Source organism: Microcebus murinus, chromosome 5, assembly GCF_040939455.1.
Source record: "Microcebus murinus isolate Inina chromosome 5, M.murinus_Inina_mat1.0, whole genome shotgun sequence".
Classification (NCBI taxonomy): domain Eukaryota; kingdom Metazoa; phylum Chordata; class Mammalia; order Primates; family Cheirogaleidae; genus Microcebus; species Microcebus murinus.
The window spans coordinates 50,534,406-50,559,397 of NC_134108.1; the positions used below are offsets into that span (position 1 = coordinate 50,534,406).

At 45.9% G+C, this 24,992-nt stretch overlaps 1 protein-coding gene across 3 annotated transcripts in view; it reads left to right on the top strand.

Moving 5' to 3' along the window:
• SCML4 (Scm polycomb group protein like 4) overlaps nucleotides 1-24,992 on the top strand; it is a 106,197-nt gene that overhangs the window by 61,240 nt on the left and 19,965 nt on the right. For 2 of the 3 annotated variants that reach the window (XM_012753216.2, XM_012753218.2), the window contains exons 4-6: nucleotides 1,829-2,029; nucleotides 5,143-5,337; nucleotides 23,132-23,422. In XM_012753216.2, the coding sequence (XP_012608670.1) occupies nucleotides 1,829-2,029; nucleotides 5,143-5,337; nucleotides 23,132-23,422 (687 nt within the window). Of the gene's footprint in view, nucleotides 1-1,828; nucleotides 2,030-5,142; nucleotides 5,338-12,748; nucleotides 12,975-23,131; nucleotides 23,423-24,992 lie in introns of those variants that run through there. The other variant, XM_012753222.3, reaches the window with a different exon arrangement.

The following is a 24,992-nucleotide window of genomic DNA, read 5'->3' on the forward strand; positions in this document are numbered from 1 at the left end:
CACCTGAACAGGTCTGCCTTCCCCACCCGGCCTTAAGCTCTGTGGGGGCAGCAGCTGCTTCATTTGGTTCACTCTTTCCCTACAGGGCTGTCGTAGGGCCTGGTGTGAAGGTCTCTTGTTCATTAGGTTTTCCCCACCACCTGGCGTGAGAGGCCAAGAAGGCAGCCTGGTAGAGTGAAAAGAGCCCTTGTCATCAGAAGGCCCTTGTCCATGTCCCTGCTGTGCCGCTGACTGCAGACTGGGAGCAGCCATCTCACTGCTTTCAGCCTCAGTTTCTTCATCAGTGCTAATAAAGCGGGCTTGTCTTGAGAGTACAGTAGGTGCCCAGTCAAACTCTTTCTTCATCTTTAACCTTTCCAAAATGCTACTGGTCTCCTCTTCAAGTCCCTCTTCAACATTCCCTTATACCAGCGGCCTCCAAGGTAAGATGCTCACGGCCTGGGGCTGGGGGAGGAGGGGGTGGGAGAGCAGACACATAAGCTATATGACACCTGCTATTACTATTCATTTCTGTCTCATCCTTTACAAATTGCTATTTCTTGAGTATCTTTATGAATTTTGCAATTAAAAAGAAAAAGAAATAAAAATCCTTTTTTAGTAGAAAGATTTTGTACTGAGAGGATCACCCTGTGAGTTAATTATCATCAGTATAATTAGCTTGGTCATTTGGGTGAGGGGTTTTAAAATGTCTACCATACTTATTAGACAATGCTTTACTGTGTCATTGAAAGGGAAGGAAATAACTTTTCTATCTTATTTCCAAGTTTGGGTAGTTTTTCTTAACACATAGGCTAGGACACTCTTTCACTTGTTAAGCAGCTTGGCTTGATGTCAGTAGGAATCCTAAAACAAATAGTCTGAAGACAGGCTGACTAGTTAGGCAGCTATTGCTGAATTATAGGTGGGATGCATAGTTAAGTTGAACTTATAATATAAACTAGGTCTGAACCCCTCACCCAAATGGCCAAGCTAATTATACTGATGATAATTAACTCGTAGGGTGATCCTCTCAGTGCAAAATCTTTCTACTAAAAAAGGATTTATATTTCTTTTTCTTTTTAATTGCAAAATTCATAAAGATTCCACTGTGATTTACTGAAATCTATTGTATACAAAAACCAGTTTTGTAGTCATTCTAACTTTTCTAAAGATTTACATTATATAAATGTGATATTTTCCTGTAAAAAAAGAAGTATACAATGCATTATGACAGATAAGAATGCATATAACCTGTAAATAAATAAACACGGTTTGAGTCATGTGCGAAACAATTTTTTATTGATGAGGTATATTACCTTTAACAGTGTGGGCGCCATTGACTAGTCTCACCTAAATGGGTTGTTGGGTGTTTGTTTTCCCCGAGACTATAAATAGCACTGTATTTAGCACTCCATTGAATACAGAGTCCCTGGAGTGATCAGCATCATCTTGGCTTTTTATTCATAGAAGGTTAACAAAGAAACAACAAACCTCATATGGAGCCTGCCAGCTCCTTGGAGGAGCAGGGGAGAAGTTGTATGTGTAGTTCTCAGCATGGAAATCCATTTATACATGGCCCACATGGGCCGCCAGTATTGTGTTTAATTCGGATTTGAGTAGCCAGAGTGGGCCCAGCTGTCCCTCTGTCCCCCAGCAGGAGGCCCCCAAGAGCAGTTCCTGGCAGTTGGGGCGTTTGGCTCTTTTGCCTCTTTTACTTCTTAAGTTGGGAAGAATCCGTCCCACCTTTGCCCTCTGCAGCTGTCCAAAGCCAGGGCCAGGGGGCACACAGCAGCAGCCCTCGGGCCGGATGTGTGTCCGGTGCTGAGGGCTCTGTGGCCTGTTTCCGCAGTCTGCCTCTACATCAACAAGCAGGCCAACGCGGGGCCATTCCTGGAGAGGAGGAAGGTGCAGCAGCTCCCCGAGCACTTCGGGCCCGAGAGGCCGTCGGCGGTGCTGCAGCAGGCTGTCCAGGCGTGCATCGACTGTGCCCACCAGCAGAAGCTGGTGTTCTCCCTGGTCAAGCAGGGCTACGGTGGCGAGATGGTGTCAGGTAAGGCCCGTGAGGGGTAGGTTGCATGAGGAGGGCCATAGGCGTCTCCCTCAAGAGGGCGGCATGGGCACTCAGGCTTCGGGACAGTGGGTGTGGCCAGGGTTTGGCCTCCACCTGCTGGGCTCCAGGGGCCTTTAGGAGCCTGTGAGCTAAAGGTCTCTCTCAGGGTTGGAGGAGAAGTCCTAGACAGGAAGCCTGGATATCTGAATCCTCGCCCTTGAATCTTCCCTTTCTCCCACCCTGCCTTCCAACCCATCAGTAAATGCTACTGCTCTACCTTCAGCACAAACCCAGGATCCAGCCACCTTCACTCCCCACAGCGACCACTCTGCTTCTTTCAGAATTTAAGTCAGATCATGCCCTCCTCTGCCCTAAACCCTCCAATGGCTCCCGTGTCCCTCAGAGTAAAAGCCGACTCATTACAAGGCCCACAGTTCCTATGCAACCTGGCCCTGGCTACCTCTTCAATTTCCTGGTCACTTTCTTGTCCACCACTCTGCTCCAGCCATGGTGGCTTCCTCGTTGGTCTCCTGTATCCCTAACTGTACTCTTGCCTCAGGCTCTTTGCACCTGCTGTTCTCTCTTTCTGGAATGCTCTTCCCTCAGCTGTCCTGACTCGCTCCTGGATGTCCTTTATGTTTCTACTCAAATGCCACCTTATCAAATGCCACCATGCAGGGCAGCAGGGAAGCTTAGCGTCCTGGAGAACTCGGGAGCACTGGCCGCCCCTCACACGGCCGCCTTGGGTCGCTAATGGTGAGGTGGTTTCTCATGTTACAGAAGGTGACATGGAGGCTCAGCAAGGTGACATAACAGCACCAAGGTGGTGTAGGGAGGGAAGAGACTCAAGGAGAAATAGGTTCCTGTCCTTAGGGCACTGCCTTCCAAACATTCCAATGTCACAGCACGTAGAACATGGCAGCCTGGGTGCTGGCACCTGGGTAGAGGAACCGAACTGCCTGTGGCCAGAGGAGCCACCCCAGGGCTGAGGGGAACAGTGCTGCAGAGCCCCACAAGCCACTCCCAGCACAGCTGTTGGGGCGCTCTGCCTTAGCCACTCTCCTGGAGGGGTAGATGTTATGATCTCATGAACCATCCAAGAGGTGGAATTTCCCCACTTATGTGATCTCTCAGGAATGTTTGCACATTGACCTACGGGACAGGCCTAAGGCCCTGGGGCCCCCCTGCCAGGGGTGCAGCCTCCACATTGCCCAGCCTTTGAAGCGGCAAGTGAGCGGCAGTGGCCACACTAAGGGAATTTCCAGAGTGGCCGGACGACCGGTTCATGAGCATCTCAGCAGCTCTTTGGCTGGTTCTTCCAAGCAGAGTCACCTGGGGTGTTAAAATGACAGGCAAGTGTCACATACAGGCCATCTGAGCTGGGGAAACCACGCCAGGCCCTCTCCTCAGTTTCCCCATCTGTGACATGGGGTGATAACCTTCAGCCCACGGTCCTCACAGGACTGTCAGGAGGCCTGGTGAGGTGATGAATGCAAAAGCTTTTGTCCAGCTAGACAGAGCTACACACCAGAAGTGGATAGTTCTTATTCTAATTAACATGGATATTTTCTTTTGAGCTCTAAAAGCAAAACTAGCTAAGCTTGTCCCCATTGTCTGTCAGATGTAAAGTGAAAACGAAGGCTGCCTTCTAGGTGCTGCTGCCAGGTGGTGCGGGCCGCGGTGGGAGCAGGATGTCCTGTCTGGGGTCTCCTTGTGCCGCCCTCAGGTGGAGTTCAGCCAGTCCTAGAGTGAGAGAGGGCTGTGAGCAAAATGCAGGAGGGGACATGGCCTAGGCTGGAAGAAACTGGTGTTGCTTCTCAATTCTCTAATCTAGCATCACTGCAGAGAGGTTATTTCCCTTTTATAGAGATTATTCCCCTGAGGGCTTCCCTAACAGCTCCTGCTGAACTCCGTGGAGCTGTATTAGAGTTGGAGACATCCGCATACACTCAGGTTTATTTGAATGTATCTAGATATCTGTGTCTGTCACTCTCTGCAGACGTAGATATAGATGGCTCTATCTGTCTATAAACATATGCAGACAGAGAAATAGTTATAAAGGGATAGCATGCATAGATACACGTCTTAGCTCTGTCCACCAGGAGGGCCCAGAGCCACCAACACCCCAGGATCAATGAGCACATCTAGTACCTGATCTTGGTTTCTAAATATCCCTCTTTAATCAAAGGAAGCAGGACCCTTGGTGAAGTGGCTGACTCTAGGGCCGGGGCAGGGAAAATATCAGATGAACCTGGGGCATAGTCAAGTGCTGGAAACCAAAGAGCTGCTGAAAGAGGGGGGGCGGTGGGCATTTCGTAGGGACACGGGGACCAACCTGAAAGAGCTCCCAAAGACGAAAGCTGGAACAATTTGAGCAACAAAATAAACAATGAAGTATTAGATGAGCAAGGTACAAAACAAATACATTGAGACTGTACTAAGATTAATAACTGACTGAAGAAATAAATGGGGGAGAAGGGACAGCCCTTCCTTGCAGAAGAATTCTGAACCATACACGGATCTCTCCTCCCCAGGAGGTAGAGCTTAATCCCCACCCCCACCACTCACCCCCGAGTGTGAGCAGGACTTAGCGGCCTGTTTGCAGGAACAGAATGTGGAGAGTACAGTGAAGGAACGTGGCATGTGCCCACTGCCTCGCCCAGGGGACAAAGGCTGGCATCCCCGGTGATGTCGTGTGGCTATCATGTGTCCCTGATCTGCTGTGACGGAAAGGGCACTTGGCCTCCCCCCAAAAGTCCATAACCCCCATCTAATCACGAGAAAAACATCAGACAAATCCAAACGGAGGGACATTTTGCAAAATACCTGACCAGTACTCTTCAAGTCTGTCAGGGTCATGAAAAACAAGGAAAGACTGAGAAACTGTCACAGACCAAGTTGATGAAGGACACATGACAACTAAATGCAACGTGGTATCCTAGACACAGTCCTGGAACAGAAACAGGACATTGGTGGGGAAACAGGTGAAATTTAAATAAAGCCTACTTAAAAACAAAACAAAAATGAACACACAGAAAGCCCTTCCCCAGGGCTGTGTGGCCGGCGGTTTTCTCCAGCGCCGGGTCTGAGTTGCCATCTCTGTGGTTTTCCAGTCTCGGCTTCCTTTGACGGCAAGCAGCACCTGCGGAGTCTGCCCGTGGTCAACAGCGTGGGCTACGTGCTCCACTTCCTCGCCAAGCTGTGCCGGAGCCTCCTGTGTGACGACCTCTTCAGCCACCTGCCCTTCCCCAGGGCCTCCTGCGGGTCTGAGAAAGCCCGGGAGAAAGAGGAGGGGCGCGTGGAGTCAGGTAGGCCGCACGCAGGTGCCACACATACGGGGGGCGCGGGGGGGGGGTGGCCGTCACAGACGCACAGGTGCGACTGTCTTACCACCTGCTCAAGGTTTTTCACTTCTCTGTGGCCCCGGGAAGTGTCTCATCTTCCCATATGAGTTCGAGGATATTTCTGGTGACCGTCGCAGCACTTTATATTTGTTTTTGGTTTTCTGTGTGTGGAGGTCGGGGAGGGAGCGCAGCCAGCTTGCTTCCATGCTTGCCATCTTGGAATCGGAACTCTGCCTCGGAACTTGAAATTTCACTCAGAGATGTAACTCCTGCCCATTGGCAGCTCAGGCTCGGTTCAGGACAGTTGTCTGTCATGGTAAAGGAGGCCATAGTTGGCTGCTCCCCCCGCCCCCGCTCTTGTGTCACTGTCCCCTCCCATAGCCTCGAAGTCAGACCCTTCGTGGCAGATGGAGGAAGGAGGAGAGGCAAGAGGCAGGGGAGTTTTCACCCGATGAATCCTGCTGTGCGTTGGCACCGTGATCTCTGCTTCTGGCAGGTGTTTAAAGCTGGTTCTTCATCCTGTGGGCTCTTGTGTTGGTTTCTTGGGGATCCTACCGTCTCTCACTTGCACTTTCCTTGACATGGACAAATGGCATGGTCTGAGCTGTCCCCCACCTCACATGGCTTTCCCACCAGTCTGCCACGAGTCCTAAACAACACCATTAGGGAGTTTGCCTTTGGAGTAAGACATTGCCTCTTCAGGATTGCCTTGTCAAAGTTCCTTTGAGGGCAACACATCAAGTTATTATTCTGTTAGAGAATGAATTAGTGGTTTATCCTCCACGTTCTCACCATTGTGACAAGAAAGGCACATGCCTTTATATGAGGGAAGGGGTGCAGGTCTTTTTGATGTGGGGCTCCATACCCAGCCATAGCATACAACATTCCCAAACAAGAGTGTAAGGTCTTGAGCTCCTTTGAACTAGGACAATCAATGCCTGGTCCTGTTCTGCTCTTAGGTTCTTTAGTCCAAGCTGGAGTATTTCCAGCTTGGTGCCACACATTTAAGAGGGTTTGTTAACACTCACTGGAACATTTTCAGAAGATAGTTAATAAGGCAATAAGTGCTATAGTTTGAATATTTGTCCTCCCAAACCTCATGTTGAAATTTGATTCCCAGTGTTGGAGGTGGGGCCTAGTAGGAGGTGTTTAGGTCATGGGCAGATCCCTCATGAATAGATTAAGGCTCTGTAGGGGTAGGCGTGAGTGAGTTCCTGCACTATTAGTTCCCATGAGAGATGGTTGTTACAAAGAACCCAGCACCTTCTCCTGTCTGCTGCCTCCTCTCTTGCCACATGATCTCTGCGCACACAGGCTCCCTTCTCCTTCCGCCATGAGTGGAAGCTTCCTGAGGTCTTCACCAGAAGCAGACGTTGGTGCCATGCTTCTTATGTAGCCTGCAGAACCGTGAGCCAAATAAACCTCTTTTCTTTATAAATTACTCAGCCTCAGGTATTCCTTTATAGCCACACAAAAATGGACTGAGACAGTAAGAAAATGCAAAGCCATGACAACAAAAAAACTGTGGAAGGAAGTGGAATGTTTGTGGAAGGAAAAAAAAAAGGAAGATTTGGGGAAGACACAGTTTTCTGTTCTGGTGTATGACAGCCAGTCATGTGGATTTGTTCTCTGTGGCCCTGAAGAGCAGAACTGAGACTAAGTAAAGAGAAGGTAGATTTAATGAAGTCTGAGGTCTTGCCACTCTAACTCCACTGCAGGGACATCGTTGTCTCCGGAGAAAAGCAAAGGCTCAGTGGCCCTCCCATGCTTTTTAGCAATAGACCTCCAGATGTTGTGAAGATACATTAAAGTTTGAGAAGCATAGATTTAAGGATCATTCTCTCAGAGAGGGAACTTGGCAGTGAACCAGGTGGAGCTCTCAGAATATAGTTCCCTACAGAGTCAGGTGGAGTTGACATTCTGAAGAGCTTTGAAAAGTCAAAGCCACTGGGAAGCAGAGGGGCTGGTGGAGAGGTAGGTGGTCATGATCTCCCCGTTGTTGCTGACAAGTATGTGTTCACTTGTTAGGGCCATTAGCAGGAACTTTGGCAACCCAGAGAAGTAGGACCAAGGTGTCCTCTCTGGTCCCTTCCAGGCTGAGAATTATGGCCTGGAGGTGGCAGAGGACAGCCCTGCACAGCAGGAGAACAGATGCCCCAGAAGCTCTCGAGGGCCTCCCAGCGGTGGCAGTGAGGACACCAAGACAAAAAGAGGCTCTGTTAGAAGCAAGACCTCTTCCCATGAAGCAGAAGGAGGGCTCCTTCCACATCTCTTCCTCACACCCTTGAAACATACACTCTCCTTCCGAATGATCTTCTTTTCCTGTGTTTAGGGAGAAAAAAAACCTTCAGGCCTACTTCCTAAAACACAAAGCTCTTTATGTACGTGGTAGAGCAGCTCATCGGCAGCTCTGTCAGAAGTCACCAGATCACGATGGGGAAAATGTTATCTTACCTTTGTGTGTTAAGATGGCTCAAGTATATGTATGCTTTACTCAGTGCTTCTCACACTTTAATGTGCAAAACCACCGAGGCATCTTGCTAAAACGCAGATTCCTGTTGAGCGGGGCTGGCGTGGGGCCTGAGAGTCTGCATTTCTAACAGGCCCCTCGGTGATGTCAGTGCTGCTGGCCAGGCGGGGACCACACTGAGTGATGAAGTGTGGGCTGGCGGAGTCCTGCTCACGGAGGGGAATTTATTTTGGGTTTTCAGCAAAATAAATCTATCTTGACTAAGGAGGTTCTTCCCTTGTATGCAAGTGTTGACACAGGAGACGATCCAGTGTGCAGTGGAGGGAGGTCCACGGGCTGGAAAAGAAGGGACATAGGGCAGAGTGGTTGCATAAACTCAGGTGAGAAAGAGGCTGGTGGGTCTGGGGAGGAGGGTGAAAGAGAGAAAGGAGTAAGGACACCAAGACAGCGTGGCCTGGTAGCCACCCACAGCAGTGTCTCTGGTGCCCTTGAAACCTCCCTCAGCCCTGGGAAGATGCCATCTCTTATTCCCAGAGCCTTGTCACTGCATCCACAATGGCATTTGATTGTGCCTTGCATTGCAGGACTCTGGGTCCACACCTCATCTCCTCTGCTAGACAGGCCAGGGGACAGGGCCATGCTGTCCCCAGCAGGGCCTGGAACATAACAAGTATGCAGTTATGTTATTATGACTTGAATTTTATGCAACACAACAGAACAAATTGTCTGCTCACCAAGAGTAGGAGATCTTCTTTGGAAACCACAAATGTGATAGCTGAACTCTTCTGCAAGATCTAATTTAGTAGCTGGTTTCCTGCCTTTTGAAGGTTTAGCATAATGGGAACAAATTGTTTACTTTTTGTTGAGTAGCTTCTTTGATACACAGATGGTAGAGGGTGGGAGATAAAGAGGGACATTTATTCTTGAGGCTTGCTGTTTTCTTCCTTGGCTGGTGGTCTTTGAGCCAGGCACCAGAAACTATCTGAGTAACAGTCACTCACAATGTGTTCCATTATGGTTGAACCTACACATTCAGCATTTAGAAATTATCTGCTTTTTTGTTCAACGACAAACTTATCTACTATAATAGCATTACAGAAAATAACTGTATGGAGAATATCTATCTACCTTTGCAAAAGATCGTTTATTTCTAAAAGGAAATAGGGCTTATAAAGTGACATGAGTTCCATTTCCATGAATCCAGCTGTTTAGTGAGTTGGCAGACATCTATTGAGCTCCTCCTGTTTGCAATGCAGAAAGGCATAAGGAGCGCAGAGACCAGGCCACACAGCAAGGCAGCAGTGGAGAGGAAACAGAATGCAGGTCTTCTCATCCGGGCCCTTTCTGCTGTCTGTAAGGTCGCAGCACTGGCCGGGTGGGGTGTGCATTCTTGTTTCCCAGCCCAGAGGGCTACCTGCACAAAATGCATGTTCATGAGTGGCTTACCGTGTGTCACTTCCAGCAAAGAGGCAAAAGAACGAAACAAATCCCAGCTCCCGTTCAGCAAAATCAAGGAGGAACCTGCACTCCAAGCAGATCAAGTCTTTTTTCTCCTCCTGGCCTTCCTGCCTTTGCCACAAGGGTGTTTTATCCCTGTCCTTGTACTCTGGCGACATCAGCGCTGGATGGTGGCCTCAGGGCAGGCAGTGCCCATCATTCCAGCCACCAGGAGAACATTCTCGTATCTTCAAAGCCCACACGAAACAGCCCACCCCACCAGACAGCAGGCATATTTTGACCTCATCTCTTAATTAATGATGGAGGGGGGGGGGAGAATGAATGGGGAGTTATTGATTAATGGATATAGGGTTTCAGTTTCACAAGACAAAGAGAGTTATGGAGATGGGTGGTGGAGATGGTTGCACAATATCATGATTGTATTTAATACCACTGAACTGTGCATTTAAAATGGTCAAGATGGTCAGTTTTATATCATGTGTATTGCACCACAATAAAAAAAAACTGGAGAAAATAGAAGGAACTAGAACCACCTCCCCTCACCCTTGAAAAAAAGAGAAAAGAAATGAAGGAAGAAGTGCTACTCCAGATCCCCTTGCAGCTGCCTGGCTCCCAGTGCAGGCCATGTGACTGCAGCGCTGGGCAGCTCTGTTTATCCTGTCACAGCCAGCCAAGGGCCACGTGAACAAATGAGCTCTCTGGTTTTCAAGCTGAGCATTGGAAAGGGGGTCATCTGAAAGGAGAATAAACCATCAGCGGCAAGCTCAGGTCATAAGAATCCTTGCAGAAGGCTTTGATGGAGAGGTTAAAGAAGAGTGCCCACAAATTCTGTAGGGAATACAAAAGCCTTCAGATGTTTTCTGACACGGCCAGAAGCCACTAGACCCCTCATAGCAGGGAATAGGGCGTATTCTCCAAAGTAGGGTTTCCAACCCTAGTTCTCCCTTTGTGCCAAAACAAGTTTGCTTAAGAAAAACTATTTATTGTATTTTCAATGATTTCTTTCATTAAATTATGATATCTGTACATATTTTAAAATATTGAGCTAAAAGAGAAAAGTGTAATCTGTTTTTTAAAAAAAAGCCTCTAGAGAAAATTTGTAGGATTTGAAATAGGTTTTTACTATGTGCAGTTACTGATTGGATCCCTTTGCACTGTAAGGCTCGTGTCCTTTTCCACGTCCTGTAGATACTGAGGAAGTTATTTACTTAATAACAATTAACCAATGAATGAATGAATGCATGTTCTAGTTGAGTTGTTTTCATTGCTCAAGGTACTTTAAATATGGGATAAATAGTATAATGTTGAATCCTGTTGACCACCTTGATAATATTTTAATAGGAAGTATCTATATTCAAATAAAATAAAAAGAAATTAAGAGACTACTGTTCTTGTCAAAGATCCCAAGCAAAACCATTTTGTGGATTAAAGATGCCAGCACCCAAGACGTGAGGAGCAGAGTGGTGATGTGGTGATTCCCCGGCAGGCTTCCACTCTTCGGGAGAGCTCAGAGAAGCTACAGGAGTGAGAAGAGCCCATGGAAAAAAAAGAAAAAAGGCCAAATGGGGCCTTTCTTCCTACAAGGCTGACCTCAGAAATTCTCTGAAAGACACCCTTCCTTCTACCCCATGCCTTCTCCTCAAATAACAAGATCTACTGGAAATCTCCTTTGTTCCATGAGGCTAACGGTCCTCCAGGTGACACCCCCACTCCTCAACTCTCCACCAGCCACTGGAGCTGGCCACACGAAGCTGGGGCTCCTGGCCTCTCTGCCAACCAGCTGTGTCCGAGGCCACTGCACAACGTCCTCTGTGTCTCTGCTGGGCTCTGGCCTCTGGTAGAAGAGTAGATCCGTAGCCCAGGCATCGAAGATGATCCAAGGGGATAGAAACCGCGTTCTCTGATCTATACATCTGAGCACGGAAAGCACTAGGATGGTGGAAACAGAGGGAGTATGTGAGATATAGGCATTCTAAACTGCCAGGGCCCACAGTGGTTGTACTGGAGACTCCAGCCACCTCTTTGGGTTATCACCCTGGAATGACACCCTGAGCCCCCGTTGGGAGCCCTAAGGCCATATCTGCATGCTATCCACATCCCTATGTGCCGGCTGTGCACCAGAACTAGGGATAAAATGGCAAACCATGCCAAGAAGAACTGAAATAGCTTAGGAAACCCAGTAGGCTCTAAGATTAACCTCATAAACTCCTATTAGTGTATGCTCTCTGGGTCTTATTCATAAGCAATAAACTTTTTGCCAAAAAATATATATTTATATGTCCTGGCAGAGAATTGGGCATATATTCTTTAGCAGATACATCCTAGCTACCATTGAATTAACAATGACAACTTCCAATCTGGACACGTAGAGCCAAGAGGAATGAAACAAATTCCCTTTTCCCGCCTGCATTAGTCAGCTTTTGCAGTGTAACAAATTACACCCCTAAACTTAGTGGCTTAAAATAACATTGATTACATCACCGTTGCTGTGGGTCGGGCGTCCAGATGCAGCTCAGCAGGGCCTCTAGCCCTGGGTCTGTCACAGGGCTACAAGCATCTCGAAGTTCAGCTGGGGAAGGACCCACTTTCCCAGCTCATTCACGTGGTGGTTGGCCAGATCCAGTTTCCCACGGGCTATTGGTTCCTTGCCAGGTGGCCTCTCCACCAAGCATCTACGACACAGCAGGCTGCTTCACCGGAGGGAGCAGGACTGAAGTGCTGTGGGCCTTCCTCAACGTCGACACGTCCCTTTAGAACTGAAACTTGCATGGTGTCCTCTCTTCCAGGGACTTCAACATTTTCCCAATTAAGGACCACTTTTAATTTCCCCAAAGTTCTATGAAAGACCAAAAAATGTGGGGGCTGTTGAGAAAACAGCTGTGACTGCAGGATGTCCCCCTCCCCTTTCCCCACCTCTTGGGAATTCTCATCAGCTTTGGCAAAGCTGCAAGATCATTTAGCGACTGGTTCTGGAACCTGCCCTCCTCTCCAGTCAGCCAGAGCACTCACTGTTCCAAACAGCTGACTTTGGTCAAAACTGCCCTTGGCCAAAATTTCCACAGAAGGGAATCAACCCCCAGGCTCAGAACAAAGTCTCAGGCAAACCAGAACCATCCAAGAGGATTAAAGATGTTCAGGTGTCAGACATTAAAATTATGGTTGGTTTCTCTGCAACTCATTAGAGGAGAAAAAATATAAATGTATTTAAATGGACCAGAGGGGAGTCGTAAGGGACCCTAAGGGCTGAGTGATCTGAACATCAGAGACAACCTTAAAGAGAAAATCTATACTGGCCAGAGTCCAAGTTAATGGAAAATTTAATTGAAGCGAATGAAATGCTCAGCCTCATAGGTGGTGTGGCCTGGTGCCCTTTGAACCAGAAAGGCTGAGCCAAGAGGCCACAGAGGGCCCTAAGGGAAAACGAGCTTATCTGCAAGAACAAGGGGCGGGACCGAGCCTGAGAATAGAAAACCTGCAAACCTCCACCACAGCCTCAAGAAAGGCTGCCCGAGGGGAGGGAGGAAATCTTCTGGTTTCTGCCACCAACAAGTCCCTTAGAGGTTTGCAGCAGAAGTCCCCTCTGCGTCCAACAGCACCAGCACGTGCTGGGAGCCAGCGGTCCCCCAGAGGAGAGTGGGAAAGGCTGCCAGGTGGCAGAGACAAAACCTCCAAGGTAGGCACCAACGCGCCTGTGTCCGCTCTGAGCGAAACAGGTGCAGGCTCCCGGTCAGCGCTGACGCTTCCTGGGCCCTCTGTCCTGCCCTGCAGCTCTGTCCCCTCCCACAGGTCTGCCGCTCTGCAGTCCCGAGCTCGCTGGTAGGGCTCTCTCAGTGGGCAGCTGGCTAAGCCCCAGATGGTGGCTACCCCACAGCTCTTGAATCTGCCCACGGCATCCCTGCCTTTTCTAATCCGGGTGTCAGGGCTGGGACCTGTGGTGCCGCCACCTTCTTCAGCAGCCAAGCCAAGCCGAGCACACGTGGAGCCCTCTGCACGCTGACCACAGCCTGGGCAGAGCTGCGTGGCCGGCTGGGCTGGGCGGACCTGCTAAGGGGCTGGTGACCGACTCTGAGAAAGGCAGAGGCTGGCGGCCTGGGGGAAGGTGGCAGTGCTGACTACGGAAAGAGTCACTGTGCAGCTAGCTGCTCCCTCAACTGCGAAGTTAGGACTGGTGCCTGGAAATGAGCTGGGGAGAGGAGCGGGAGAGTGTGTGTGTGTGTGTGTGTGTGTGTGTGTGTGTGTGTGTGTGTGAGAGAGAGAGAGAGACAGAGACAGAGACAGAGACAGAGACAGAGAGAGGAACAGAGACAGAGGAGACAGACAGAGAGAACTGTTTAGAGACAAGAAAGAATAGTATCTAAGACTCTGGAATTTTGGGGTTCTTTCTTTATCGGCTAAATAGGTATTATATGAGAATAATTTTGCAGATGTTGCTTTTCAAGGCTCCATTTGGTTAGAGAATCTAAGTAAAATGCCAGTTTAATTTTCAAAATACAATCAATAGTCCAAGCTCACTTAACTGTGAGCAGTTAAGTCTTGCGTCCTAAATCAGAAGAGAACTAAAACTTTGTGGAGTGTTTACAGTTTAATACACAGCCCCTTTTCCCTATCGGTGCTCTCTGTGCTTTGGGACTTTCTCTTTCTCTCTCTGGCTCTTGGCTTTCTTCTTCCTACCCCCTCTTCCTTTCTCTGCTTCTCTCTTTGGAGGTTCACAACTGACCCTCCAGGACTGCAGCAGGAATGGGCTGCACCAGTGGGTGTCCTGGGAGCCCAGGGTGCAGGGGCATCCTCTAACCCCACCTTCTGCCCCGGGCCTCCGCAGGAGTGAGGGGGGTGGGGGGAGTCCACTTACTCTGGATGCAGAACGCTGAAGCTTTGTTCCCCAAACTAGGAGGCTGAGACGTGGTTCAGATTCACATGCAAAGGGCATCCCTGAGACTTGGGTGGGCTTGAACTCTTCTAGAGTGGTCTTTGGCCTCTCTAATAGGCAGACTTTATACGCAGTGGCCAGAGGGAACCACGGTCCACAGACAGATTAGCAATGGTGAAAAAATAAATCAGGCTCTCCCGAAAGTTCCGAAGATACTAAACCCTAAAAATGCAGCAGATTTCTTTGAACGCGCCATTTGTGCATTTGCCTATTTAAGCATGTTGTTGTGATTGTATAAAAAACAGATTATTCTCTTTTTTTTTTTCCTGGAGGAAAGATTTAATGATTTACAAGTGGCAACATTAGTCTCTTGGATGGACACAGAGAGTTATAAAAAGCCTGTCATCTACCCTGCTTTGTTTAGCGGCGTTCTCTGCAGCAATCGAATGGCCTTAAATAGAGCCTGGGTTGGATCTCCTTGTTTATGGGAGGTGCCAGGGTAACGAGACAGCTTATTTCAGATAAGGAAGGATTTTGCAGGGGTCCAGGAGGAAATGATCGTGAAGATCTTTACCTGTCAGCCCTGCGGTTTGCCGGGAGTCTGTGTGTGGGAGTTTGGGAGTTGGATCCTCCGAGAGGTCTGCTGGCCCCATCTGCTGTTCGCTCGCCAGTCAAGCCACAAAACTGCTCGAAACGTGTGGTTCTCTCTCTGAACGCAAATTTGGTGCTTTCTTTTTTACCTTTCTTTTTTTAAGTAGTGGATTTAAGTAACAAACATATGTCATAATTCAATTAAATTCTTAATCTACTACAAGTTCTGCATACCTATAAGTCATCTGCGTGTATGTTGGATGATATATTGATTTTGAGTAGTACGAAGAATATGTATGTAGCAGTCATTTTTTAAAATGAAGCATGAGGGACTAGGATTAGATGTCAGAAAGAACTTTCAGGCAATGAGATTTGTAGTACAATGGCCTACCTGTGAGGGAGATTGTAAAATCTCTTTTGTGGAGCTTCTAAATAAGAGACTTGGTTCTCTACTTTAATTTCCTCTCTAGACACCAGCCTGCCTGAAGAGAGGGGTTGGAGTTAGCTCACTGCCTTCCAAATGTTCGCTTTACCACCTTCACACTTTTTATGATGTCTGAGTAACACCTGTAGAACTGTTTGCTAGAGGTATTCCTTTAAGTTGGTCCATTTCTTCTAACTTTAGCCTTTAGACAGCTGTAGCAATGATTTCGTATCAGTGAAATCATTGTTTGATGTGCTAATTGTATTGTGTTGATGTATATCAAAATATATATGACTATACAAAACCATTTGCCTGTTGTAGGTGGAGCTGTGTCTTCCAAAAAGATAATATGTTCAAATCCTAATCCCTGGTACCTGTGAATGGGAATTTATTTGGAAATAGGGTCTTTGCAGATATAGTCAGGTTACCATGAGGTTGTACTGAATTAAGGTGGGCCTGAACCCCATGACTGGTGTCCTTAGAAGAAGAGGGAAATTTGAACGCAGACACATGCAGGGAGATTGGAGTGATGTGTCTACAGCCTAGGAACTCCAACGATTGCCGGCCGCCACCAAGAGCGAAAGAGAGGCCAGGAAGGATCCTTGCCTAGAGCCCTGAGCGGGAGCTTGGCCCCGTCCATGCCTTGATTTCACACTTGTAGCCTCCAGAACTGAGAGTGAATTTCTGTTGTTCTAATCCACCCAGTTTATGGTAATTTCTGCAACCCTAAGAGATGAATACACCTGTGTTCCACCTAAGGTCGTCCCCTGTCCCACCAGAGGGACACATTTAATGCCTGGGGAAATGCTGGGCTGGGTGCCCTGTGGAGGTCCCTCTACTTCCTCTAGTTGAATGACGATGGCCATCATCGCATCAGTCATTTTTATGCTCAGATACGATGTGTCAGCAGCCCTATTTATAAAAGTGAGTAAAATGCTGTTATAGTCAGGTTTGAATGGATCAATTTCATCGGTCTGAAAGCCACTGTGGTGTGTGCATCTGAAGGTGTGGCTCACTCGTGGTCTCCCCAGGAGCCACTCTGCAGAGCCGTGTCCGGGGGCTTGGCGGTCTGTGTCGCCGCTGTCCACCTGGCAGACTTTGGAATCACTGGCTCATCCTTTGCAGGGCAGGGGGCTATTGCCTGATGCTCTCTAAAGTTGGTTTTCCCTTCTGATTAATTCATTTGCATCGTAGCCCAGGGGCTGGCTCTTGTTACCTATGATCTCACCCGTGGTCTTTTCGTCAGCAGTTTTCAAACCAATAAAATGTGAGTTCCCTTGTTCCCCATTCCCACTGTCTGTCATAGGGGAATGATCTTCCATCTGCATCTGTATTTCTCAATCTGCATAATGCAGATTATCTGCATCCTTACCTTCCCCTAGCAGCATTGTGTAGGCACGTTTAATTTAGATTTAAAATATTTAATAGACAGAATAAAACGTTTTCATTTAAGTCTTGCTTTCATTGTTTATCGCAAATCTACATAAAGAATTTATATGTACACCCTTTATATTATAAATTTTAATGCATCTTCAGTGTAATGGCAGCCTTACTGCTAACAATGGCCCAAATGTTTACTCAGTAAATATTTATCGAGCGCCTCCTCTGTTCCAAGCACTGCCAGATACTGTGTGTAGCTTCCTCATATACACCAAAGCAACTGCCATGTGGGACACAAAAAGGATCAGTGTCCCAGACTGTGAGAACTTTCCAATGAAGGGAACGTAAGGACAGCCTTACTGCTAACTGGCTTTAGAATGAGGCTGGCCTATGCTAGATGCTCAATAAATGTTAGTTTTCCTTTCCCTTTCTCCATTCAGGACGCAGACTAGTATATAGCTCCACAGCCAGGTCCTTTTCGGAATCTTCCTTCACACGGCTTCTGACCCAGAGGGAAGAGGCGCAGTAGAGGCCATCGGGGCAAAGGTGCAGAGTTCCGGCTTCCCCAAGTCCCCTTGCATGACTTCATCAGCCAGGCAGACTTGGGCACAGAGCTTGCGTACCATACCCCCAGGCTGCTCAGCTTCCTTGGGTCCCACTGGCCAAGCAATGTTTGCCAGATTTAACTGCACAAAACTCTTGAGAATGTGCTCACGGCCTCCAGTCTGAAAAACACTGGGCTTCTGCAAACAACTTTTTTTTTAACAGCTTTATTTCAGTATAATTTATATATCATACAATTCACCCATTTAGGGGCACAATTCAATGGCTTGTAGTATATTTACAGATATATGCAAGCATCACTACAGCCAATTGTAGAATATTTTCATCACCTCCAAAAATACCCCACATACCCTTTAGCTATCACCCCCTATACCCCCAGCCCCTAAGCAAACACTAATCTACTTTTTGTCTCTATAGATTTGCCTATCCTGAACATTTCATACAAATGGAATCATTTAGTATATGGTCTTTTGTAGCTGGCTTCTTTACCTAGTATACTGTTTTAAGGTTCTTTCTCATAGTGGCATGTATCAATATTTCATTCCTTTTTATGCTAAAATAATATTCCATTATATGGATATACCATGTCTTTTTTTTTTTTCATTCATCATTTGATAGCCATTTGGGTTGTTTCCACCTTTTGGCTATTATGAATAATGCTGTTGTAAATATTTGTGTACAAGTTTTTATGTAGACATATGATTTCATTTCTTTTGGGTACATACCCAGCAGTGTAATTGCTGGGTCATATGGTAATTCTACTGTAAGCATTTGAGGAAGTGTCAGGATGTTTTTCAAAGTGGCTGCACCATTTTATATTCCCACCAGCAGCATGTGAGAGTTCCAGTTTCTCTGCAGCATCACCAATACTTGCTATTCTCCGATCCTTTGATTATAACCATACTACTGGGTATGAAGTGGTGATTCATTGTGGTCTTGATTTAATTTGATTAATGACATGAAACATCTTTCATGGGCTTATTGGCCATTTGTATGCCTTTTCGGAGAAATACCTATTCAAGTCCTTTGCCCATTTTTAAATTAAGCTGTCTTTTTAGTATTGAGTTAAAGTAATCCTTAACAGTCTAGACACAAATCTCTTATCAGGTATATGATTTGCAGATATTTTTTCCCTATTTCTGAGTTGTCTTTTCCCTTTCTTGATGGTGTCCTTTGAAACACAAAAGTTTTTTAATTTTGATGTGGTCCAGTTTATCTATTTTGTCTTTGGTTGTTTGTGCTTCTGGTATCCAATCTGAGTATGCTTTGTCAAATCCAAGGTCATGAAGATTGACTCCCTAGGTTTCATTCTAAGAGTTTTACAGTTTCTGCTCTTACGTTTGGGTTTTCGATTCATTTTAATTTTTGTATATGCCTCATTTTCCTGCATCTGGATATCCAGTTGTCTCAGCACCATTTTTTTTTTTTTTTGAAACAGAGTCTCACTCTGTTGCCCAGGCTAGAGTGCCGTGGCGTCAGCCTAGCTCACAGCAACCTCAAGGTTCAAGCAATCCTTCTGCTTCAGCCTCCCGAGTAGTTGGGGCTATAGGCATGCACCACCATGCCCGATTAATTTTTCTCTATATATATTTTTAGTTGGCCAATTAATTCCTTTCTATTTTTAGTAGAGATGGGGTCTTGCTCTTGCTCAGGCTGATCTTAAACTCCTGACCTTGAGTGATCAGCCCACCTCCGCCTCCTAGAATGCTAGGATTATAGGCGTGAGCCACAATGCCCGGCCTCAGCACCATTTGTTGAAAAGACTGTTCTTTTCCCCATTGAATAGTCTTGGCACCCTTACATAGTTTTATTTCTGGACTATGAATTCTATTCTACTGATCTGTATGTCTACCCATCAGCCAGTACCACACCGTCTTTTTTTTTTCTATCAGGGACATTGGCTTTATTTATTAAAAAAACTTTTTAAATTGATACATAATAAATGTACATGGTTTGGGGGTACATGTGATAATTTAATACATTCATGTAATTTGTAAGGATCAGATCCATGTACTTGCGGATATCCATCACCTTAAATATTTGTCTTTGTGCTCGAAACATTCAAATTATTCTCTTCTAGCTATTTTGAAATGTACAGTAGATTATTGTAAACTATAGTTGCCCTACTAGTCTTATGAACACTAGGTTTTATTTCTTCTATCAAACCATATATTAGTACCCATTAATAAACTTCTCTTCTTCCCCCTCCCTGCTGCCCTTCCTGGCCTCTGGTAACCACCAATCTGCTCTTTATCTTTATGAGAGCCACTCTTTTAGCTGCCACATGTGAGTGAGGACAGGTGATATTTGTCTTTCTGTGCTTGGCTTATTTCAGTTAACATGATGACCTCCCACTCTGTCTTGATTACCATTGCCTTGTAGTAAATTTTGAAATCAGGAAGAGTGAGTCCTCTACTTTGTTCTTCTTCTTGTTTTGGCTATTCTGTGTCCCTTGCAGTTCCATACAAGTTTTAGAATCAGCTTGTTAACTTTTACAAAGAAATCAGTCAAGAATCTGACAGGGATTGTGTTGAATCTGTAGATCAATTTGAGGAGTATTGTCACCTTAACACTAAGTCTTCCAATCCGTGAACATGGGATTTTTTTCTATTTATTTATATTTTCTATCAACAATGTTTTATAGTTGCCAGAGTATAAGTTTGAGCTTCTTTTGTTAAATTTATTCCTAATTATTAATATTTTCTTTTTAATGCCATTTTAAATAGAATTGTTCTCTTAATTTTATGTAATTATGCATTGTAAGTGTATAGAAATACAATTGATTTTTGTATATTGATTTTGTATCCTGCAACCTTGCTAAACTATTTATTAGTTCCAATAGTTTTTAAAGTAGATTCCTTAGGATTTTGAACATATAAGACACAATTTTACTTCTTCCTTCCCAATATAGATGCCTTTTCTTTCTTTTTTTTTAACCTAATTACCCTGGCTGGAACCTCCGGTATAATAATAATATAAGCACCTAGAGTTAATATAAGTAGACAACATTCTTGTCTTGTTTCTGATCTTAGGTGGATAGTATCTAGTCTTTCACCATTAAATATGATGTTAGCTGTAGCTTGTTTGCAGATACCATTTGTCAAGATGAGGAAATTCCCTACTATTTCTGGTTTGTTGAGTGATTTTTATCATGAAGGGTGTTGGGTTTTGTCAAATGTTTTTCTGCATCTATTGAGATGATGATGTGATCTTTATTTTTTAAATTCTATTAATATGGTATATTACATTAACTGATTTTCAAATGTCGAATCAATCTTGCATTCCTAGAACAAATCCTACTTGGTCGTGGTGTATAAATCTTTTTTACATGTTGCTAGGTTCAGTTTTTCTTGTATTTTATTGAGGATTTTTACATCCATATAAATAAGAGAAAGTGATTTATAGTTTTCTTGTGCTGTGTCTGTCTGGTTTTGGTATCAGAGTAGTGCTGGCATCATAGAATGAGTTGGAAAGTATTCCTTCCTCTTCTATTTTTTGGAAGAATTTGTGAAGAATTAGTATTACTTTTTCTTTAAATGTTGATAGACTTTACATGAGAAGTCATCTGGGCTTGGGCTTTCTTTGTGGGTACTTTTCTGATTACTAATTTAATCTCTTTAGTTGTTACAGGTCTACTCAGATTGTCTATTTATTCTTGAATCAGTTTTAGTAGTTTGTCCATTTTATCTAAGTTTATCTAATTTACTGGCATACAGTTGTTTTATAGTACAGACAGTTTCTGACTTAAGATGGTTAGCCTTATGATTTTTTTGACTTTATGATGGTGTAAAAGCAATACACATTCAGTATAAACCATATTTCAAGAAGCCATGCAACAATTCTGTTTTTCAATGTCAGTATAGTATTCAATAAATTACATGAGATATTTAACACTTTATTATAAAATAAGTTTTGTGTTAGATAACTTTGCCCAACTGAAGGCTAATGTAAGGATTTGAACATGTTTAAGGTAGGCTAGGCTATGATGTTTAGTAGGTTAGGTATATTAAATATATTTTTGACATGATGTTTTTAACTTCTGATAGATTTATTCAGTCATAATCACATTGTAACTCAAAGAGCATTTGTATTCCTTAATAATATTTTTTTTATTTTTGTAAGATAGGTAGTAATATCCCCTCTTTCATTTCTGATTCTATTAATTTGAATCCTCTCTCTCTCTCTCTTTTTCTCTCTCTCCCTTTTTCTCTCTCCTTATTTTGTGAGGAGAGGGAAAAATCTAGCTAAAGGCTTGTCAATTTTGTTGGTCTTTTCAGAGAATCAGCTTTTGATTTTATTGATTTTTTTCCATTCTCTTTCTGTTTTCTATTAAATTACTTTTTGCTGAATTCTCTATTCATTCTTCTGCTTGCTTTAATTTGCTCTTTTTTCTAGTGTCAAGATAGAAGATTAGGCTTTTAATTTGAGATCTTTCTTCCTTTTTAATATAAGCATTTACAGTTATAAATTTACCTCTAAGCATTGCTTTAGTTGTAGCCCATCTGCAATGGCTTTTATTTCCAGGCAAGTTCCATGTCTGTCCTCAACTATGAGAAGATCTGCTAGCTCCCCTGATAAAATCAAGTCTTAATCTTCCATACTTACATTGTGGAAAGAATCCACACATGGAGAGAACATCTGGATCTAGGGGCCTCAAATGTATTTTCCTTTGCTAATCTTTGAGAATCCATTGATTTTTTTTTGTGGCTGATTGCATTTTCTTTGGGAATATCAAGATCTGTTTTGATAGTGTCTAGCATACAGATAATTATTGATGTGGCTAAGTAGACATGAACTTGTCTGAGGTAGAGGGCACTGGAATAGTTTCCTTTTTCTTTTGATCCCCTTAATTCCTCTGGACTTTGTAAAAAAAAAAAAAAAAAACCATAAAAACAAAACAAACAAAAACCACTATTTGGCCACAGGTATAGCTCATAGAGTTCAACAGGCTGCAAAGTTGAGCTTTACAAGTGTAGATTTTAAATTTACTTGGGACTTGCGGTGAGGTGATGATGAGGATGGCAGACTCCTCAGGGCCTCTGCTTCCCTGCACGTTAGACTGGCCCTTTAGCTCTCACGAGAAGGGTTTGGGGAGGACTCTGGGGCTGTCCCGATCAGCACTTGCATCCCTGGTTGTTAGCTGTGGCGGAGGGTGGCTGCCCTCATGTGTATTGGGACTAAAAGTGTGGGGAGAAAGCACCATGGCACCCTGTGTCACCACCCAGGCCCAAGTTGTTTCTCTTAACTCTGGGGCATTGTGACTCCTGCTTGATTCCCCCCCCCCCCCCCGGAGTCCTGGGCCAGGTGAGGGAGGCAGTGGTGAGCAAGAGAAGGCGGCAGAGGCTGCCAGGAGGGCAGGCCACCGAGGGAGGAAGAGCTGGGTTTTGTTTTTATTTTTATTTATTTTTTTTTTGAGACAGAGTCTCGCTTTGTTGCCCAGGCTAGAGTGAGTGCCGTGGCGTCAGCCTAGCTCACAGCAACCTCAAACTCCTGGGCTCAAGTGATCCTTCTGCCTCAGCCTCCCGGGTAGCTGGGACTACAGGCATGCGCCACCATGCCCGGCTAATTTTTTATATATATATCAGTTGACCAATTAATTTCTTTCTATTTATAGTAGAGACGGGGTCTCACTCTTGCTCAGGCTGGTTTTGAACTCCTGACCTTGAGCAATCCGCCCGCCTCGGCCTCCCAAGAGCTAGGATTACAGGCGTGAGCCACAGCGCCCGGCCTGGGTTTTGTTTTTAATTTCAAGTCATCTATAGCCAAAATTATCACTTTTCCCTCTAAACATGGAGGGGCACGTCTCCCAGTTCCTATCAAATGTGCTCAATCTGCTGGCAGGTGTGCTATTTGCAATTATGCGGTGGGGTTCATTCTCCTCTCCTCCCATCCTCACCGATAGTGGGGACTGTGCTGCCAGGGCAGGGTTTGCCAAGACTGAGGGCCAAGTAGCTCCCTGAACTGCTCTCTGACCTCTGCTTCTCTGCTCTGCCTTCTTGCTTAGCCAAGACCGTCGCCACCGAAGAGTGCCGGGTGGACCCTGTGGGCATGAACCGCTACGGCGTGGACCTCTCTGCCTCCGCCTTTAACCACAGGGGCTCCTTGCCCTCCTCCTCCTCGCTGTACTGCAAGAGGCAGAACTCTGGAGACGGTCACCTTGGGGGAAGCCCTGCCACGACCGCTGGTGGCCCCCGCATCAGCCCCATGTCCTCTGGAGGCCCCCCAGCACTGGGGCTGAGGCCCCCAGCCTCGAGCCCCAAGAGAAACGGGACCACTCTGGAAGGAAACAAATGTGGTAATGTAATGCCTGCGCCAGCTTCCCTCTGACTCAACTTGCTCTGCTCTTGCCCTGGCACCACGGCATATGGGGGAGGGGGGTGTGGCTGCTTAACATGGGACCTCCGGGAAGTTAGAAGTTTCCATTAGCCTCTTCGTGGATTTTTGTTGCTCTCAAAAACAGCCAATCTCAACCTTTGACCATAAGCAAAGAAAATGATATATTAGGGTAGGCTAGGCTGTAGGAATAAGTAGACTCCAAATCTACTTATTTACAAATCCATATGGGCTCAGATACCAGAGAAAGTTTTGTTCAAGTGTCCAAGGTAGATGTTCCTAGTTGGTGGGTGCAACTCGATTTAGGGACCCAGGCTCTGTGCATTTAGTGGCTCTGCCATGCCCTGCAGTGTCCTTGCCCCATCTAGTGAATAGAAAGGGGGAGAGGAAGTAGAGACGGCACACATGCTTCCCTGGAGTGATGATGCGTGTCACTCCCACTCGCTGCCCATTGTCAACAGCGGGTCATTTTGCCATACTGAACTGGAAGGGGGTCTGGGAGGCCCACAGCTCTGTGCTCAGGAAAAAGAAGCATCAGATTTGGTAAAGAACTGTCTCTTGCATCATGGGTGACACTTGCAGGATACAGATACACGGGCACAAGCAGAGTGCACAGATACACGGGCACAAGCAGAGTGCGGCGAAATTCCCATGGTGCTGGCTGTCACACACTGCGGTCTCGCCTGCTGAAGAAAGCTTGTCGGCATGCAGCCTATGAACGTGCTCAGAGGGATACAGGATTACAGGAATAGCTTGGAGCCCATTCTGATTGACGTCTTAAAAAATCATTTTCAGTATTTTGTTAATGAATAGAGGCCATAGAACCTAGTGGATAACTGACCCTGTGATCTTTTGCAAGTCTGAACTTCTCTGTGCCTCAGTTTCCTCACCTATAAAATTGGGATAATAATAATAATAGCAGAGGCCGGGCGCTGTGGCTCACGCCTGTAATCCTAGCTCTTGGGAGGCCGAGGCGGGCGGATTGCTCAAGGTCAGGAGTTCAAAACCAGCCTGAGCAAGAGTGAGACCCCGTCTCTACTATAAATAGAAAGAAATTAATTGGCCAACTGATATATATATAAAAAAATTAGCCGGGCATGGTGGCGCATGCCTGTAGTCCCAGCTACCCGGGAGGCTGAGGCAGAAGGATCACTCAAGCCCAGGAGTCTGAGGTTGCTGTGAGCTAGGCTAACGCCATGGCACTCACTCTAGCCTGGGCAACAAAGTGAGACTCTGTCTCAAAAAAAAAAAAAAATAATAATAATAATAATAGCAGCACCTGCCTTACTGGATTGGCAGGAGGATTAAATAAGTTCACACGCGAATTTAGCCCAAGGTCTAGGACGTGGTAAGAGCTTGATAAATGTTAGTAGTCACAGAGTGGGTCACTTTAACACGACCCCAACAGATCCCTGCCCATCAGCTCCGCGGCTGAGCACTGCCAGGTGAAGAAGCTCCCTGCAGACCAGTCCCGGACGTTGCCATACGGGGCCATGGGCCAGGTGGAAGTTAAGTGGGCAGAGCACCATTTC